Source organism: Mirounga leonina, unplaced genomic scaffold, assembly GCF_011800145.1.
Source record: "Mirounga leonina isolate KUSES-001 unplaced genomic scaffold, KU_Mleo_1.0 Mir_178, whole genome shotgun sequence".
In the NCBI taxonomy this organism is placed as follows: Eukaryota; Metazoa; Chordata; class Mammalia; order Carnivora; family Phocidae; genus Mirounga; species Mirounga leonina.
The window spans coordinates 24,572,298-24,589,240 of record NW_023270464.1 but is presented as its reverse complement, the minus strand read 5'-3'; the positions used below and the strand labels follow the sequence as shown (position 1 = coordinate 24,589,240).

The 16,943-nt window shown below is 53.3% G+C and overlaps 2 protein-coding genes across 9 annotated transcripts in view; both read left to right on the top strand.

Annotated features, from left to right (window-relative positions):
* CPEB1 (cytoplasmic polyadenylation element binding protein 1) overlaps window positions 1–8,489 on the top strand; it is a 94,677-nt gene extending 86,188 nt beyond the window's left edge. For all 8 annotated transcript variants that reach the window (XM_035024225.1, XM_035024221.1, XM_035024219.1 and 5 more), the window contains 5 exons: window positions 655–791; window positions 3,639–3,837; window positions 5,077–5,171; window positions 5,683–5,763; window positions 7,343–8,489. In XM_035024225.1, coding sequence (XP_034880116.1) covers window positions 655–791; window positions 3,639–3,837; window positions 5,077–5,171; window positions 5,683–5,763; window positions 7,343–7,453 — 623 coding nt within the window. In that variant the 3' untranslated portion in view covers window positions 7,454–8,489. The remainder of the gene's footprint in view (window positions 1–654; window positions 792–3,638; window positions 3,838–5,076; window positions 5,172–5,682; window positions 5,764–7,342) is intronic.
* A 1,917-nt stretch (window positions 8,490–10,406) lies between these two features.
* RPS17 (ribosomal protein S17) lies at window positions 10,407–13,460 on the top strand. The gene is made up of 5 exons (XM_035024217.1): window positions 10,407–10,520; window positions 10,782–10,933; window positions 11,375–11,480; window positions 11,963–12,028; window positions 13,334–13,460. Exons 1-5 carry the CDS (start codon window positions 10,518–10,520, stop codon window positions 13,412–13,414), a joined length of 408 nt encoding a protein of 135 aa, XP_034880108.1. The 5' UTR covers window positions 10,407–10,517; the 3' UTR covers window positions 13,415–13,460.
* Window positions 13,461–16,943: the final 3,483 nt, after the last annotated feature.

The window sequence follows — 16,943 nt, the reverse complement described above, 5'->3', positions numbered from 1 at the left end:
GTGCACTTCCCTCCAAACCCAAACCCCGGCAGCTACTTTCCTCTCAAAATGAGGCGTTCAGAAAGCTTTCCTTTTCCTGACTTTCTTGCCCAGTTACATTGTTGCCTGACCTAATTCTGAGATCCCTTTGGAGTTGGCAGGAATGAGGACCAAGCATCTGATTCCTCAGTGGTCTGAAATGAGATCCCCTCCCTGTAGAAAGGAGCAGGTGCTATTTTCACTCTGCCCCATCTTCACTGAAAATGTTCCGATGAACTGAAGCAGTGGTCTAACTAGGCTTTTAAAGCAATACCTCCGTGCCCCAGCAGACCGGCCACAGACCTGCCGTCCTCCCTGCCCCACAACAGCCTGGCTCTTCTGCCCAGAACATGCTGTGTGTTCTGGGGTGAAGAGCTGTGTGGTTAGGATGGGATCCTGTGTCCCACCTTGTCCTTTCCCTCCCTTGGGTGGGAGATGGTATGCTTCTCCCTTGCTTGGCCCAGCCATCTGACCCGGCAAGTGCTTCCATTCAGAAAGACATTCCAGGAGTAGGACAAACATGTATCTTACACATGAGGCCATTTTTCTTGGAAGAAACTCCCTATTGCAAAACCAAGGCTGAGGAGTAACCACCCCAGGGATGTTAATGCTGTTTCCCCTTTTATCCGGAAATAGGGTATGTGTATCTGGTCTTCGAACTAGAGAAGTCTGTCCGGGCCTTGCTTCAGGCTTGCTCTCATGACCCGCTGAGCCCAGATGGTCTGAGTGAATATTATTTCAAGATGTCCAGCCGAAGGATGCGCTGCAAGGAGGTGGGTTAGCACAATGTCCTCTCTGGGTCAGGGTGCTTGGTGCATGAGGCAGTGGATTTCCTGGGGTGGGTGAATATGTGGGCTGCGGGCGAGCATTCCTCCTGAGACGACAAGGCTGTGCCTCCCATGTTACAGTAAGGACAATAAAATCCTCAGTTACGGTAGGAAAACAAAAAACCTTGGGGCCTTACTGGTACATGTGTGCTCCTGCCTGTGAAGATCAGACCATGTCCCAGCCCTTTTTCTAGCCAACGTCTCTGTCCCAAACGTCTGGTTTTCAACATAAAATTGAAAACAGCTTTCTCTACTTGGAATTAACTGATAATCTACAGCTGTTTCTCCCTGGTCCTGCCCTCAGGCTGTGCCTCCCCACCTCCCAGTCTGTGGTGGGTAAATCCCTCCTTAGCCCACACCATCCACAGAGCACGTCTTGGCTCCCATCCAGGGCTTCGTCAGTGATGTGCGTTCCTCCATATGCTTCTCTGTGTTTACGCCTTTCCTGCTCACGGCCTTGTGTGCCCGTGACCTCACCATCATGGGTCTCTAGCAGTGTCACTCCACCTGTGACCCTCACTGCTGGGGCTGCCAGGGCCCTTCCTGGGTCCTGTCTCAGACTTACTGAGTCAGTTTGGGAGGAGCGTCAGAACCTCTGATTTGGACCAAGCTCCACAAATGGTCCTAGAGGGTGATGTCTGAGAACCAATTGTCAAAGGAAGTTTTACGCTCAGGAATCAGTGTTGTTTTTTTAAAAATCTGGTTCCAGAGAACATCACTTCTGTGATACTGGAATAGATATTCAATATATCTGAACCTTCGTTTCCTCATCTATAAAATGGGGACTTGGAATGCTTATTGTAGTAAAAAGATCAGCAGTTGCCAGGGGTTATGGAGGAGGGAGCGACGCATAGGTGGAGCTCGGGATTTCTAGGGCTGAGAAACTACCCTGTGTGATGCTCTCGTGGTGGGATCATGTCATTACATATTTGTCAAAACTCAAAATGTACAGCAGACACCAAGATTGAACCCTAAGGTGAACCACGGACTGCGGGTGCTGACGATGTTTGGCGTAGGTTCCCCGATTGCAGCACGGGCCCCACTCTGGTCAGGGCTGCTCGTCGGGGGGGAGGCCGTGCGTGCACTGGAGCAGGGAAAAGGTGGGAGCTCTGCTCGCAGCTCAGTTTCTCTGTGAACTTAAAACTACTCTAGGAAGTAAAGTCCGTTAAAATCTGTAGGGTAAAGGGGGAAAAAAAAAATGAGATGGTCACATTGGATTTAAAATTAAATAATCCAAGTAACAAAGCTGGCTCATTATCTTATAGATGTTTCCTGATGTTAATTCATATTGTCTTAGTGGCAGGGTAAGTTGGTCTTCCGGCTGCCCCTTCTCGCTGCTGTGGAATGCGCCTCATTCCACTCTAGGACTTGGTTAACCTGCTCCATCGTCCCTGTCCCCTGCTTTCACGGTGAGAGGCTGCCACGGCCATACCCCAGACCCCTGGCCCTCCTCAGTGCCCCCTGCCGGCACCTCCCTGTCTCCTGTCCCCAGCTCATCACCCTGCAGTGATTCCCTGCCTGACTCGGGTGCGCTGACTCTAGGCGGTCCTGGTTCTCCTTCCTCTCAGACTCTTCTCTCCGTGTGTCCCCTCCCTGTCACCAGTGCTGTCAGTATTGGTCACTCACTCCTGTGGCTCTGCTCTCACTTTCAGACCCACACTGCCCTCTCCAGCCTCATGTCCTCCTTGAGCCCCACCTTCCTGTGGGGCCTTTCTTGGGGATGTCCTGTAATCCTAGACTCTTGTGCCTCGGGTAAGAAAAAGCTTGGAAAGCTTGCTGGCCCCTGGGATGTAGACCAAGATGGTGGTGATTCTCCCCACGGGGGTGGAAAAGCAAAGTGGACTTTTTCATCTTCCCGTGAAATGAGTTTTTCTTGGTAACTGCCATCAGGCGCTCATCCCAGGCTCTTCTAGGCCTGGACCCTCTCAGCCCCGACTCTTCATTCTTCCGCCAGGCCCAGGCGGTCTGACTCGTGCAGCCTCCTCTGTCGAAGAATCTTCTTGGTCTTGGCCTGTGCCCAGCGCCACCTGGACCTCCAGGTCCTCATCACCTGTCCTCTCAGCTATGGCTTCTGCCTCAGATCTCTTCCTGCTTCGAGACTTTGCTGTTGTCGGATCTTCACAGATTAACTTTCCAAAAACACCAGGCATCTGTCAGCTCACTTCCTCATGGAGTCTTCCGCCTGCTATGCCAGATTTGGTTTTAGGCCCAGGGGACTCAGGGGCAAAGGACACGGTGAGGCCCTGCCCTGCTGCGACACTGCCCTGTGAGCCGTCCACCCTGCGTGTCTCCAGTTACTCCCACTGTCCCTGGCACACGCCTGCTCGTGCGCACACTGGGCCAGTAACGGTCTCACTGGGGGACCTCGAGCCCCCCCCCCCCCCCGTCCTTGCAGTTCTTACCCTTCAGGTTCTGAGTCCTTCCTGCCCCGGGGACGCCATGGTCTCTGTGGCTCTGTGGTCTGCTGGAACGGCACAGCTGACGGTCATACAGAGTGCTGGCTTCCTGGGTGTGACGGTCGGGACTGTTCCGCTTGCTCTCCAGAAGGAGAGGCTGCTGTTTGACTTGTTCTCCCCATTTCGGACACACAGACTCCGTGAAACCCAGCTCTGGTTGGGGTGAGGTGGCTGCTGAGTACCCGTGTGCCTGGGACTGGGCAATAGACCCGCGCCCCCACTGGGTGGGCCTTGGTAGCCCCAGTTGGAGCGCCTCCCGGGCATGTGCCTCGCGGTACAAGAGCCTGGCTCTCTCTGGCTCCCTGCCGGGGCTCACACACCTTTGGGTGGTTTCCAGGTGCAGGTGATCCCCTGGGTCTTGGCTGACAGCAACTTTGTCCGGAGCCCATCTCAGAGACTCGACCCTAGCAGGACAGTGTTCGTCGGTGCTCTGCACGGGATGCTCAACGCCGAGGCCCTGGCAGCCATCTTGAACGACCTATTTGGTGGAGTGGTGTACGCTGGGATTGACACAGATAAGCACAAGTATCCCATTGGTAAGTGTCCCACTTCTGTGGGAAAGCTTGGTGGCCCCTGGGACCTTGCTAGACCGAGATTCTAATACTTCCCACGGGAGTGGAGAGGGAGGCCTGATCCAAGTCTGCAGATCAGCATCTACCAGCAGCATAGCATCGTTTTCTAGATAAGCCTTGCACCCACCCCTCTCCCACCACCTCCCATGAAGGGGGAGAAAGTGATAGGAGATCATGGGAGGTGATAGGAGGTGAAAGTGAGACCGGAACTTTGGTTGGAAGCTCAGAGTTCATAGCCAAACCAGTCTGCAACGACAACAGATAATACTTCATTGAAAGGCCAGGACCTCCCTGAACTTGCCTGTTTTTTAATTAAGAGTTCTTGAAAAGTGGCCCTGTCTAGGACCAGAGACCAGGTGAGGCTGAAGCATGACGCCGGGTGACTGGCAACAGAGTGTAGTCATGGCCTGTGCTCTCATCCTCGCTGAGCGGGGTCAGCGGCCCTAACTACTGGGCTTTTGGTCAGCCCCCCTGAGAAAGGCGGTTCATTCCTCAGCCATAGCAGAATAATCTTGGTGGTGGGGTTTGGAGGTGGAGCAGAGCCTGAACTGTGTGATCAAGGCATGGCTAACCCACCTCCCCAAAGGCTTACTCTGCCCACCCACACTGAATCTGGTCGGGAAGGAGCACCATGTGCTCATGGGCGCTGCACCACAGGCTGGGAACAGGGACTGGAGGCTGGGGGCAGAGGGAGCGTTTGGCAGGATGAGTCTTCTTCTGGCTTCCCCGCTAGATCTCTGGAGTGCCTCCAGGCCAGGAGGGGTTTGCCTGCTGCCCTCCCTTCAGAGAGGGGTTCTCTGTGCATCTTGGTTCCCACTCTTAACCCTGCCTGTGCACCAGAGGAGTCTCTGCCTGCCCCCATCTCACTCCACAGATCCTTCCCCCACTCCTGAGTGGTCTGTGCCACCGCAGTCTACATAACTACACTGTTTAATAAATGGGGTGGCTGAATGCTTAAAACATGGCAGTGCCATGTGTTCAAATGGTAATATTTGGGATATATTGGGTTAAGTAAATTATATTATAAAAATTCCACCACTTTCTTTTCACTTAAATGTGGCTACTTGAAGACTTAAAATTACATAAGTATCTCACATGACATTTCCATCTGACAGCCCTGGTCTAGAAACAGGGTTTCCTGAGCGTAGACAGTAGCATTTGGGAGAATTTGGCTAGAGCGTAAGTTTGTTCTCTTGTTCCCAGGGTCTGGTCGTGTGACTTTCAATAATCAGCGTAGTTACCTGAAAGCAGTCAGCGCTGCTTTTGTGGAGATCAAAACCACCAAGTTCACCAAGAAGGTGAGTGCACTGGTCTGTACCCTTACTCTGGGTCTTCACTCCCCAGGGCAGGCCTGAGGTTGGAGCCATTGTGGGCCAAGTGAGGTTGGGGTTGGGCGTGGCCTGGCCGTGGCAGGCTCAGGAAGGAGGGAAGCTGGGACCGTGGAGCCTCTTCAACATGTGAGGTGTCTGCTCACTGGGTGTTTGACCAGCGTTGGGCAGCCTGGATTCCCATTCTCCAACCTGACCTGCGTCCTCTGAACACTTACCTTTTGCTGGGTGATCGAATACTGGCATCGAATTTGCTGAGAAACCCATGCAGATGCAGTGATGTGTGTTGTTGCCTGCCAGTCTGGCCTTGTGTGGTGTGTGCATCTCCCCTCCAGGGGCTCTGTACTCTGCCCATAATCTTCTCCTTTACAACGAGACATCCTGCACTCCTGTGCATATCTCAGTAATGTCCCTTCTCTCTGGCCCATTTGGCCTCCTCGTGGGGAGAGCCACTCATTCTCTTGTTTTTGCCTTTGTGTAGGTTCAGATTGACCCCTACCTGGAAGATTCTCTGTGTCATATCTGCAGTTCTCAGCCTGGTCCTTTCTTCTGTCGAGATCAGGTAAGTCCCCTGGGCACTTGAGATGTCTAGGAAGTCCCTGCCCTCGATTTAAAATTGTCATGCCACATTTGTCCCTAGGTTGGTGCTCCTGGGGTTGTCTTAAGAAAGCACAAAGGAAGCAGCAGTCATGTTCCCTGATGGTCAGACCAGGGGAAACAAGCCCTTGGGAAAGCTTGTTAAGTCTTGATACCTTGGCCTTCCCCTTGCTTGTGGCACGACCACCAACAGGATGTCTTTGTGGATGGAAGGAACCTGGGTGGGTATGGTCAGCAGCACCTGGGCCTGGCACAGTAGTTCTAACTCAGGCCTTTCTCCACTGATCTTTCCCTACTCAAGGACCCCTTCCTCACTTGTGAGCCTCTGGACTCTTGATATTTATACCTGGTTTCTATCCACAGTTGTCAGAAGTGGGCAGCTTTCTGTTGAATGTTCCTGGGTGGTGGGAGCAGGGCTCTGGGTGTGTTTGGGCAGTGTTTCTCTTTTTTTTTTTTTTTAAAGATTTTATTTATTTAATTGAGAGAGAGAGACAGCGAGAGAGGGAACACAAGCAGGGGGAGTGGGAGAGGGAGAAGCAGGCTTCCCGCCGAGCAGGGAGCCTGATGCGGGGCTCGATCCCAGGACCCCGGGATCATGACCTGAGCTGAAGGCAGTCGCTTAACCAACTGAGCCACCCAGGTGCCTCTGGGCAGTGTTTCTCATATGTTAAAACACACATTTGAGGATGTTGTTTAAATGCAGATTCTGACTCCATGGGTTTGGAGTGGAACCTGAGATTCCTTATTTTTGACAAGTTTCCAAGTGGTGTCATGTGGCTGGCCTGGTACCACACTTGGACGAGAGTTAGGGGAGGTTTGGGGCCTGTTCAGACACTAGCAGTCAACCATGCTTGGTTTTTTTGCAGTGGTGCTTATTGCTCAGGGTCAGAGGCTCCAGGTAGGTAAAAGTTAAACCGGAGGCTCCTAAGGGAGGGTGTGAGTAAATTTGGGTTGTTGGGCAAAGCCCAGAACACGTACCTCTCTGCTGAGCCTCTTCTAGCAGACTTCGGTGTGTCCCTATTGTTCACAGACGAACCCCACGTTCAGGTAATTGTTCAAAGGCTAGTGGGCCGGCTGAGGTTGCACGGCTGGCCAGAGGTAGGACCAGACTGTGGGGCATACGCCATCGCCTGTCCTCACTTAGTGCGAAGAGGAAGGCATGTTGCCCAGCATTAGGACGCGCAGCCGCTATCTTTGAATGTTCTCCTAAGTTAGCAGCCATCTGATGCAGCTGCTCTGGAGGAGGTGAGAAGGGCCGGGACCTGACGAGCAGCCCTGGTGGTAGGAGAGCGTGCGGGCAGCGGGCCCCGTCTCTGCACAGTGGGAGCCCCGCCCGTTCGCTTGAGCCGGGCACTTGGTGGGCTTGCCGCGGTCGCTCAGGCCTCCAGCAGCAGGGAGAACGTTCCCCAGACCCTGCGTCCTGGCTGCATGGAGGCGGCCGGGAGCCCCTGCTCCCTCCCTGTCCAGCAGGGCAGGCAGCTCACGCAGGCCCCGCGGCGCCCGGGTCTGGCGCGGACCTGGCTCCTCTCCTCCTCCCCAACCAGGTGTGCTTCCAGTACTTCTGCCGGAGCTGCTGGCACTGGCGGCACAGCATGGAGGGCCTGCGCCACCACGGCCCCCTGATGCGGAACCAGAAGAACCGAGACGCCAGCTAGAGGGGCAGGCCGTGCCCGGTGGCCTGTGGCGCCCACGGAGCTGGCTTCCCAAGGACAAGGGAAAACCGTAGTCACCGTTGCACTTGCTGAATCTGTCTTTGTTTCTGCACTAATTAATGCACAATGAGTTCTGTCGGGTTTTGTTTCCAGGGGGTGCGCCAGGGCAAGGACCCTCTGGCCCACCCTCCAAGCGACTCTGTAGTTTTCCCAGATTTTAGTTCCTCATTTTGCCGATGAAAAGCAAAAAAGAACTACGTGTCTGGAAGGTGTTGACACGATGCCTACATCTAGGTTTATTTATTAAAAGCGCTTTTTTACATTCCTTGCAATACTGATGGTGGTGATGCGCAGGTCTCGTTGGTTTCATTCTTGCAGTTGCCATACAGTGCCTTTCCATTTATTTAACCCCCACCTGAACGGCATAAACTGAGTGTTCAGCTGGTGTTTTTTACTGTAAACAACAAGGAGACTTTGCTCTTCATTTAAACCAAAATCATATTTCATATTTTACGCTCGAGGGTTTTTACCGGTTCCTTTTTACACTCCTTAAAACAGTTTTTAAGTCGTTTGGAACAAGAGATTTTTTTTTCTTTCCTGGCAGCTTTTAACATTATAGCAAATTTGTGTCTGGGGGACTGCTGGTCACTGTTTCTCACAGTTGCAAATCAAGGCATTTGCAACCAAGAATAAAAAATTTTTTTTGGATTTGAAACTGGACCGGATAAACGGTATTTGAGCGGCTGCTGTATATAGTTTTAAATGGTTTATTGCACCTTCTTAAGTTGCACTTATGTGGGGGGGAGGGTTGATAGAAGTTTTTAATCACAAAGTCACAGGACTTTTTTTTCTTTTGTAACTGAGCTAAAAAAGGGCTGCTTTTTGGTGGGGGCAGATGAAGGCTCACAGGAGCCCTTTCTCTCAGAGGGGACAAGTACCCTTCCCTTATTTCTTTCATTTGAGACGTGTATGAAGCAACAGTTGCAGTCACTGAAATGCTACTGGAATTTGAAAACTTGACTTTTTCTTTCTTCTTTTTTAAAAAAAAAAACAAAACAAAAAACCTACTTGCCCCTCTTTGGGAAGCTGTGTGCCAAAGAACCAGTGTCATAACCCGCCCTCCCTCCTGCTGAGCTGACGTTGCATTGTTGCATATCCCAGCTACTCTGTGGGTTTTGTGAAGCTGTGTGTGAAGTCTCTACCTCATTGTAGTATATGCAGGCAAGACTGCACTCTCCTACAGATGTGTGGAGTAAGCTGTGGTGTAGTTTTTTTGGCACATAATAAACACGTTGCAGCAGAGTTCTCGTCTGTCTCTCTGTGTCTGCGGTGTGAGAGCCAAGGGGCAGCAGGGTAAGAAGACTTGAGAGTAAAAATTCATGTTTCCTTGGATCTTCCGTGATGGGATTCCAGCCCAGGTTGATGGTGGGGCCATGGGGAGATCTGCCCCTGTCAGTACTTCTTGGTCACTTCTGTGGTCAAATGCACCTGGGAGACGCCTCTCTAGAGGGTGGGTAGCTTTGCTCCAAGCATAAAAAGCCACCATGCTTACACTTCCCAAAGCTCCAGACCCAGCTTGGAGAAACTGGAGGCACAGCTCCTCGGGCCACTTGTTCTCAAGCTCTCCCAAGCCGCCTTGGAAGGCTTGCCATTGTCTTGGACTCACCTGTGCTTGACCCAGTTCCTTTCTGAGAGGGAGAAATTCACTTGCTGCGCTTCAGAGAGCCCTGTTAATTTGGATTCTCTCACAGGCTCCCAGGATTTGTGAGAGGGTCCGCTGATGCTCTTTCCAGGTAGGTTGTGCCTGGGCCCAGTGCCTGGACTGAGCCTTTGGGTTCCACCTTAGTCTGAGGTAGAGGGAACCTGGCACAGCAAAGCATCCGTCTCACTGTTGCAGGGGGTGGGGGAGTCCTTCAGCCCAGACGGAGAGGCCTCCTCTTTTACTCGAGGTCTGGCTGGCAGATGCTGGACAGGAAGTTTGCTGATATTTTGTAAGTAAGTTCCTGCAACTCCCTCAGAGGAGCGTGAGCGTCCCTTTTGGTCTCTGCTTTTTCTCCTTTTTCCTGCAGAGGCCTCTCTCCTCCCCCCCGTCCCCATCTTGTCCAGGGGCCACTTTCAGGTAGAGGGCTTCCTGTCCTCCTTCCGTTCGCAGTCCAAAGTCTGACGACGCTGGCGAAGGTGACCAGAGGGAGTTGAGGGATGAGGCCCAGCCCCGTGCCCCTGAACTCCTGCAACCTGGCCAGCCGGGCCTGGGCTTCAGAAGGCCTGGCTTGGGGAGGGAAGCGGCAGCAACAGCCTGAAGCCTGTCCTGGCTGGAGGAGGCGCCCCGGTGGTTAAGCGCTGCCGGCGAACTGGGCGCTCCGCTTCCACGTTTGAGAGCTTGCTTTGGGGGGGGCACTGGGGACTAGCTAAGCAAAACGGCCCGTACTGTGGTAGGGCTCACCCTTAGTTGAGGAAACTAAGACAAGTCACCGTGACAAGCAGCTTAAAAAAGGAGGGCGATGCTCAGAAAGGACAGAAGGGGGGAAAGCCCCTCTGAGGAGGTGATGCTTGCGCAAAGGTTCCGAAGAAACGGGATAACGTCTCCCCGTGGCGCCCTTCTCCGCAAGGCTAGAAAAGCAAGCCCCTGAGGCTGGGGGTCCTGGGCGGGGCACCGTCCTACCTCTTACCTTTCCTCGCTCCCGAACCGCCGTCCTCAGGACTCTAAAGCCTCCCTCCGTCTCGCTGGCGTGCGCAGAATACATGCACCCCGTCTAGTCTAGGGCACATCGAACGATCCTGTCTCAGAACCAAGACGCAGAAGCAGCGGGCCGACGGAACGCCAGGAGGGGCGGGGAGCGGGGGCGGGGGCGGGGGCGGCGCCCACCGGGGGGCGGAGGCGGGCCAGGAGTTCGCCCCGCCCGCCAGCTGACGGCGGGCCCCTGCACTTCCGCCCCGCCGCGCCGGGGGTCGCTGTGGAGCGCCCGCGTCGGCCCTGCGTGTCCGGGGTAGCCGGAAGCGCCTTTCTGGCCGCGCTTTATAGGCCCCGCTTGTGCTTCCTGTTTCCTCTTTTACTATACCCGCCGACATGGTAGGTATCTTGGCCCGAAGCCCCGGTCTCCTACAATCGTCCTCCATCCTCTGCTTTCCGCGGCCCCCAGCCCTCGAGGAGGGGCGCGGGACCCCCGCGCCGCCGGCCTCCGCGGGCCGCCGGCCTCCGCGCTGAGCCCCGCGCTCCGGCACTGCCCGGCCGGCCCTCCTCCCGTCCCGGGCTCAGCCCCAGCCCGCGAACCCCGCCGCCGTCGGAGGGCCGACCCGGCTCGCGGGTGACGCTGTGTTCTCCCGCCCGCAGGGCCGCGTCCGCACCAAAACCGTGAAGAAGGCGGCCCGGGTCATCATCGAGAAGTACTACACGCGCCTGGGCAACGACTTCCACACCAACAAGCGCGTGTGCGAGGAGATCGCCATCATCCCCAGCAAGAAGCTCCGCAACAAGATCGCAGGGTGAGCTGGCGGGCCTGGCGCGGAGGAGCGCGGGAGGGGCGCGCTGCGGGCTTCGCTGCGGCCACGTCGGGGGTTTGGGCGGGCGGCGGGGCGGGGGTTCGAGGCCTGGGCGGGCTGCGGGGCGGGAGGAGAGGAGCGCGGGAGGGGCGCGCTGCGGCCACGTCGGGGCTTGGGCAGGCGGCGGGGCGGGAGGAGAGGGGCGCGCTGCGGCCACGTCGGGGGCTTGGGCAGGGGGCGGGGCGGGAGGAGAGGAGCGCGGGAGGGGCGCGCTGCGGGCTTCGCTGCGGCCACGTCGGGGGTTTGGGCAGGCGGCGGGGCGGGGCGGGGGTTCGAGGCTTGGGCGGGCTGCGGTGAGCCGCGCTGTGCGCCCGGGTGCGGAGCCCCGGCCTTGTCCCTGCGGCGTCTGCGGCCTCACGGTGCTCGTGGCCGTGTCCTTCGCAGCTATGTCACACACCTGATGAAGCGGATTCAGAGGGGCCCGGTGCGCGGCATCTCCATCAAGCTGCAGGAGGAGGAGAGAGAAAGGAGGGATAATTACGTGCCCGAGGTAAGCGTGCGGGGTCTGGCCCGTCCTCAGAGATGGAGCAGGTTGCTGAGAGCCTTGAGAGGTCCCTCCGGCGAGTCCGAGGAAGGGGGTCTCTTACGCACAGAGCCCCCCCGGCCAGCTGTAGTGCCCCAAATCATCTGCCTGTGTGATCGCCCCTTCTGCCCTGCTGGGGCCCTTGAGGTCCCTTCTGGCTCTTCCCAGCAGAGCCCTTGACGCTGTGCGTTTCGTGGTTTGCCTTCGCATGGCATTCCTGAGTCGTTCGCCTCCTGCCGAGGTTTTCTGCAAACTGGTTGGATGTGAACGAGGGAGTTACAAAGGTAGAAGCAGAAGAGCAGATCCCTGGGACCTGGAATTCTTAAGCAGACTGCCCAGCTTGGGGGATGGCGGCCCCCTGTTACCTTTCGTTGAGGAATCTTGGAGAAGCGTGCGGAGAGTGAGAGAGGACCCACTGATTGTTTGGGGGCCTGCCCTGTTCCTTCTAGGTCTCAGCCCTGGATCAGGAGATCATTGAAGTAGACCCTGACACTAAGGAAATGTTGAAACTCTTGGTAAGTGTTGGCCGAGTTCCTAAAGGAGGACTTTATCCCTGGTCGAGGACCATCGTACTTCTCTCCTCTCTGTAGTAACAGGAGCTGCGTTCTTCATACATTTCCTTTGTCTTCCCTGTGTCCGAGAGGCACATCCTGTTACCTACTTTTCCTACCTGAGGAAATGTAACTTGAAGGTTAATGGGTGGCAGGGTTGGGAACTCCGTCTGCACTGATAACCACTGGACAGGCTGCCTCCAAAATGGGGTTAGCTGGTTGAAGGTGGAGATGGCCCTCCACAGGAAGAGAGTTCCCAAAGCCATGACCATCCCCCCATGACTTCCAGGACGACCCTCCTCCCTTCTCTCCTCCTGTTCGCTTCTTGCCTCTGTGGCTGCTCCTCACTTTTGCCTCCTCCGTTCCAGCTCTGGTGGTCTTTTCATTTCCCTCTCCGGGCCTCGCTCGGGGGCTTCACTCCTTGTGCGTCTGTCTGCTGACCGCTCCAGAGAACTGTGCTCTGCCCTCCCCGAGCTTCCCAGATGGTTGAGCTGTGTTCGTGGGGCTTCTCTCTGCCGGGTAGCTAGTTGGGGAAGGCAGCATGGCTTCAGAGGCCAGTACACAGGGACTTAAAGCAGCTTCGTTTTTTCTTCTTTACGATCAGGAAATGTTTAAGACATTCAGAGAGGTAATGAACAGAGTGAACTTCAGCGTACTCACCAGCCAGTTTCAGAGAAACATTACCAGCATAGCTAAGGCTGTTGTGGATAATTTTCTCCAGAAGTCATCAGTTCTCAATGCAACTTTTCAGTTTCAACTGTAAAATGGGTTTTTGAGGATAAAATGGGAGGGACATTAAGTTCCAGGTATGTGCAGGCTCTTGGCAGTTGCATTAGTGATGCTTCCTGCTTGTGTCAGGCCCTGGGAAGGAAGTGGAACTGGATGTGACCTAGAGCAGTGATTCTCAAAGGAAAAGATTTTGACCTTCAGGACGTTTGGTCGTGTCCGGACACGTTTGGTTGTCAGAGCTGTGGAACACTAGCAGACGTTAATGGATAGGGGGCAGCGGTGCTGCTAAAAATCCTACAGTGTACAGATCAGCACCCTTGTCTGGGGGTTGGGGTGCATGTGCCTTCAGACTCCAGCAGGCTCCCTTGTGAGTTTATTGCTCTGGGGCAGGGAAAAGGCCTCTGTTGGGTTTCTGCAGGTCCTGCCAGCCTGGCCCCAAGCTAGTGGAGGCAGACAGGCATGGCCTGGCGGTGTCCCTGGGACTTACAGCACAGATCTCCCCAGTATAGCCACACTGAACCTATTTTGTTGTTTTTCCAGGACTTTGGCAGTCTGTCCAACCTGCAGGTCACTCAGCCTACAGTTGGGATGAATTTCAAAACCCCACGTGGAGCCGTTTGAATCTTTCTGCTGTGCTGTAATATCTTCAATAAACCTTGGACAACAACCTTGCCTGTGTCCTGTGTGGGTTGGGTGCTCAGGGCAGGAGTTCTTTCTCAGGGAGGAATCCTGAAGAGCGCTCTGCAGTGGGAGCATCTGTAAGTGGCCTCTGGGCAGTGCCGGAGACTGAGCCACCCTGCCTTGTCCTGGCAGGCGCCGAGCACTAACCTTGACTTCAGGTCGAAGTCGGGAGATGCTTTCCTCCTAGCCCTGCATGCCCTGAGTGTTTGATCCTCAGCCTCTCCCAGATACACACAATCTGGGCTAACGAACCTGTCCTGGAAGGGGTAACACTCCTCCCGTGTTTGAGGGTTGGGCTTTGCAGGTGGGAGATAGGATGGGTGGTGTCTGCCCAGTACCTGGCACATAGGAGATGCAAGTGTGAGTGGAGGTGGAGGAGGGTCAGTATGACTGGGATGCTCACTGGGTGGATCCTTGATAGGTCGGTCTGAGTTTAGGGGTCTGCTGAGGCCGTGGGTCAAAGAGAGGGCAGGGCTGGTGCCAGCTCTTTAGTGAGGAGAAGGAGCTGTTGTTCAGTTGGTGATCCGCACATTTATCTGCTTTTCTGTCCAGGGCGGAGCTGGGCATGTTTGCAAACGTGGGTGTCGAGATCTCTGCAAGGAGGTGGCAGAACCCTTGCCCATCTGCTTCTGTGAGGCAGATAGATACAGCAAACAATGTAAAAATGTGTAACAATTTTGATAGGATTTCAGACTTGGAGAAAGGTTGCAAATAAATACAAGGAACTTCAAATACTCAGATCTACCAATTGTTCATTTTGCCCCAGTGGCTTTGTACTGTGTGTGTGTGTGTGTGTGTGTGTGCGCGCGAGCACATATATATTCGTATGCACTTTTTTCTGGTCTATTGAGGTAAGTTAGAGTCATGTCCTCTTGCCCCAAATATTTCAGTGTCTGTTTCCTAGGAACAAGGACATTCTTTTACAAAACCACAGTACAATGTTCAAAATCAGGAAATTTAACATTGATACAACCATATCAATTTTTGCCGATTTCCCAATGTCTTTTATAGTTCTTTTTCCCTGGTCCAGGATCCAACCCAGAATCACTGACTGCACCTAGTGTTCATGTCCCTCCAGCCTCCTTTCCATGTCTTTTCATGACATTTTTGAAAAGCATTGTCTGACATTGTAGAATGTCCTTCAGTTTGGGTGGTTTCATGTTTCCTTAGATTTAATTTACCTTTTTCTGTACAAAGACCCCAGAAGTGACCCTGTTCTTGGCGCATCGAATTGAGAGGCGCAGGATTAGCTTGTCACATTTGTGATGTTTACTTCGAGCTCTTGAATTAAGGCACACCTGTCAAGTTTCTCCATTGTGAACTTTTCCACTTTGTAATTACAAACTTGTGGGGAGATTAATGATATTTTAACTCCCATGAGGAAGCTTTGTCTCATTTACTCACAGCAAACTTGTGTTTCCATCTTTTGGTGTGGGGTCTGGCGTTCCCAGCAAATACTCTTGCCTTCTAAACACGACCGGGCCTGAAGCCGGCCCCCCACCCCTTGGGTTTTGGTCCGCGGGGAGGAAAGGGTTGGGCTCAGCGTGGGCCGTGGTTAAGGAAAGGGTCAAACGCGAAGCTGGTTAGCGGGGCAGCTCGCAGTGACGTTTGAGGTGCCGTTGCTCCTGGCCTGGGACCAGACTAGGTAACTGCACGTCGGGGCTGTACGGGAGCTGGGCGGCCCGCAGAAGCTGCTTTAGGCTTCGGCAGCGCCGAGGAGCTTCTCTAGGCCGGGTACCTCCCTCTGTAGGGGAGGACAGGTGCTCCTCCCAACTTCGTGCGGCGTCTGTGGGAAACAGGTGGCTAGGCCCCGCCCCCGGGGGCTGGGATTGGCGCTTCCGGAGGTGGGCGGGGCCGACGCAGGTGCATCCCGCGAGCTCCGCGGGCCGCGGGAGCCAAGTTGGCCCCGGGTCTCCTCGGGGGCTTGGGTCCGACGATGCTGTCGGCATAAACACACTGGACAGCCTTTCGCCTCCCGTGTCAGGGAGACTCTGCTCCTTCACGATTGGACAGTGCTCCGGAAACCTTTGAAGGTAATTTTTTCCTATTTTTCTGTATCATCCTTGGCTATTTGTGTTAAGGGATAATGTACAACACACACAAAAAAGGGAAATGACTCTCCTACAGATATCAAATGAACAAGTTTTGTTTTGTTTTGTTTTTTAACTCAGTGAGGGAACAACATGTCACCATCAGTTCAAAGGAGAAGTCACAGAAGGACGAATGTGGAGTCAAGGAGTGTTGAAATGAATTTATAAATGGACACGAAACTGATTTTTTCCACAGGAATTAAGTCAACTGACTTCCTACCCAACAGAATTTATGTATTTGCACGTCTATAGATAAAGAATTCTTGGCTTCCTTTCAGGTATTTGCAAGTTACAGAGCTGTAAGTAGCAGGGCCAGGAAGGAGGAGGGCAGCGGCCCTGGAACGCCAAGCAGAAGCCAAAGGGTTGTTGCTCCTCACAATCCGTGGCTGTGCATTGAAACAGAAATTTCCCCTCTCTTTCTGAAAATTCATACTTGTTCTGTATCGTCTCTGCCATCAGGATTCTCCACTTCATTAGCATATAGTCCGTAGTTCTCTCTCAAAATTAGAAAAACCCCCATCTGTTATTTATCATTTTAAATGTTGTGTTTTCTTTCTTTGCTATCTAAGTTAAACTTGTCAGATGTTTGACTATTTTATCGATTGTTTCGAAAAACCAGCACTTGAAGTTTTACCCTTCTTTCTACTTTATCTGAGGTGCCTCTGTTTCTCATTAGATATTGGAGAAAAACAACCCAATTCAGTTGTGAAGGATGTGACCAAAGCTCATTTTCTCTTTTTCCACAGCAGGGGTCAGCAAACTGTGGCCGGCGGCCTGTGTGTGAGCCTGGAATGGTTAGGAGTGGTTTTTACATTTTGAAGTGGCTTAAAATAACCACAGGAGGACAATAATGTGAGCTGTGAAAACTGTATGAAATTCATGTGTCTGTACGTTTTACTGGGACAGAGCGACGTTCCTTCACATATTATATATGCCTATTTCCCTGCTATAATGGCTGAATTTAAATTGTTGCAACACAGACGGTACGGGACACTCATCACTTCGCACAACAAATCACAGTTACATGTTTATAACTCAATAGTGTTTCAAGGGTCATACCTAATCACCATGTTGAGACATCTTATTTTCTGAAAATTATTAGTGCATACTCAACCTTGAAAAGAGAAAACTGGGCTTTGAGTGTTGTACTTTCAAGGTAGGAGTAGCTCATTTGTGAGCCAAGCAAGGAAAGCTTATCAGTGGTGAGTGAATTTCTCTGGAAGAAATATGTCCAGAGAATATAAACTTAACTTTTTTAAGACTGTCAGCCTTTGAGTTGCAAATGGTAGCTTGAAGAGGTGAGAACATTGGGAGTGACAGAGAATTTATCAAAACAAGGCAAATGATTTTGAATGGTTTTCCTTGGATCTTGATGAGTC

Coding starts and splice junctions, on each gene's coding strand:
- RPS17 (XM_035024217.1), top strand. Junction 10,934..11,374: donor CTCCGCAACAAGATCGCAGG/GTGAGCTGGCGG, acceptor TGTCCTTCGCAG/CTATGTCACACACCTGATGA. Junction 12,029..13,333: donor AGGAAATGTTGAAACTCTTG/GTAAGTGTTGGC, acceptor TTGTTTTTCCAG/GACTTTGGCAGTCTGTCCAA.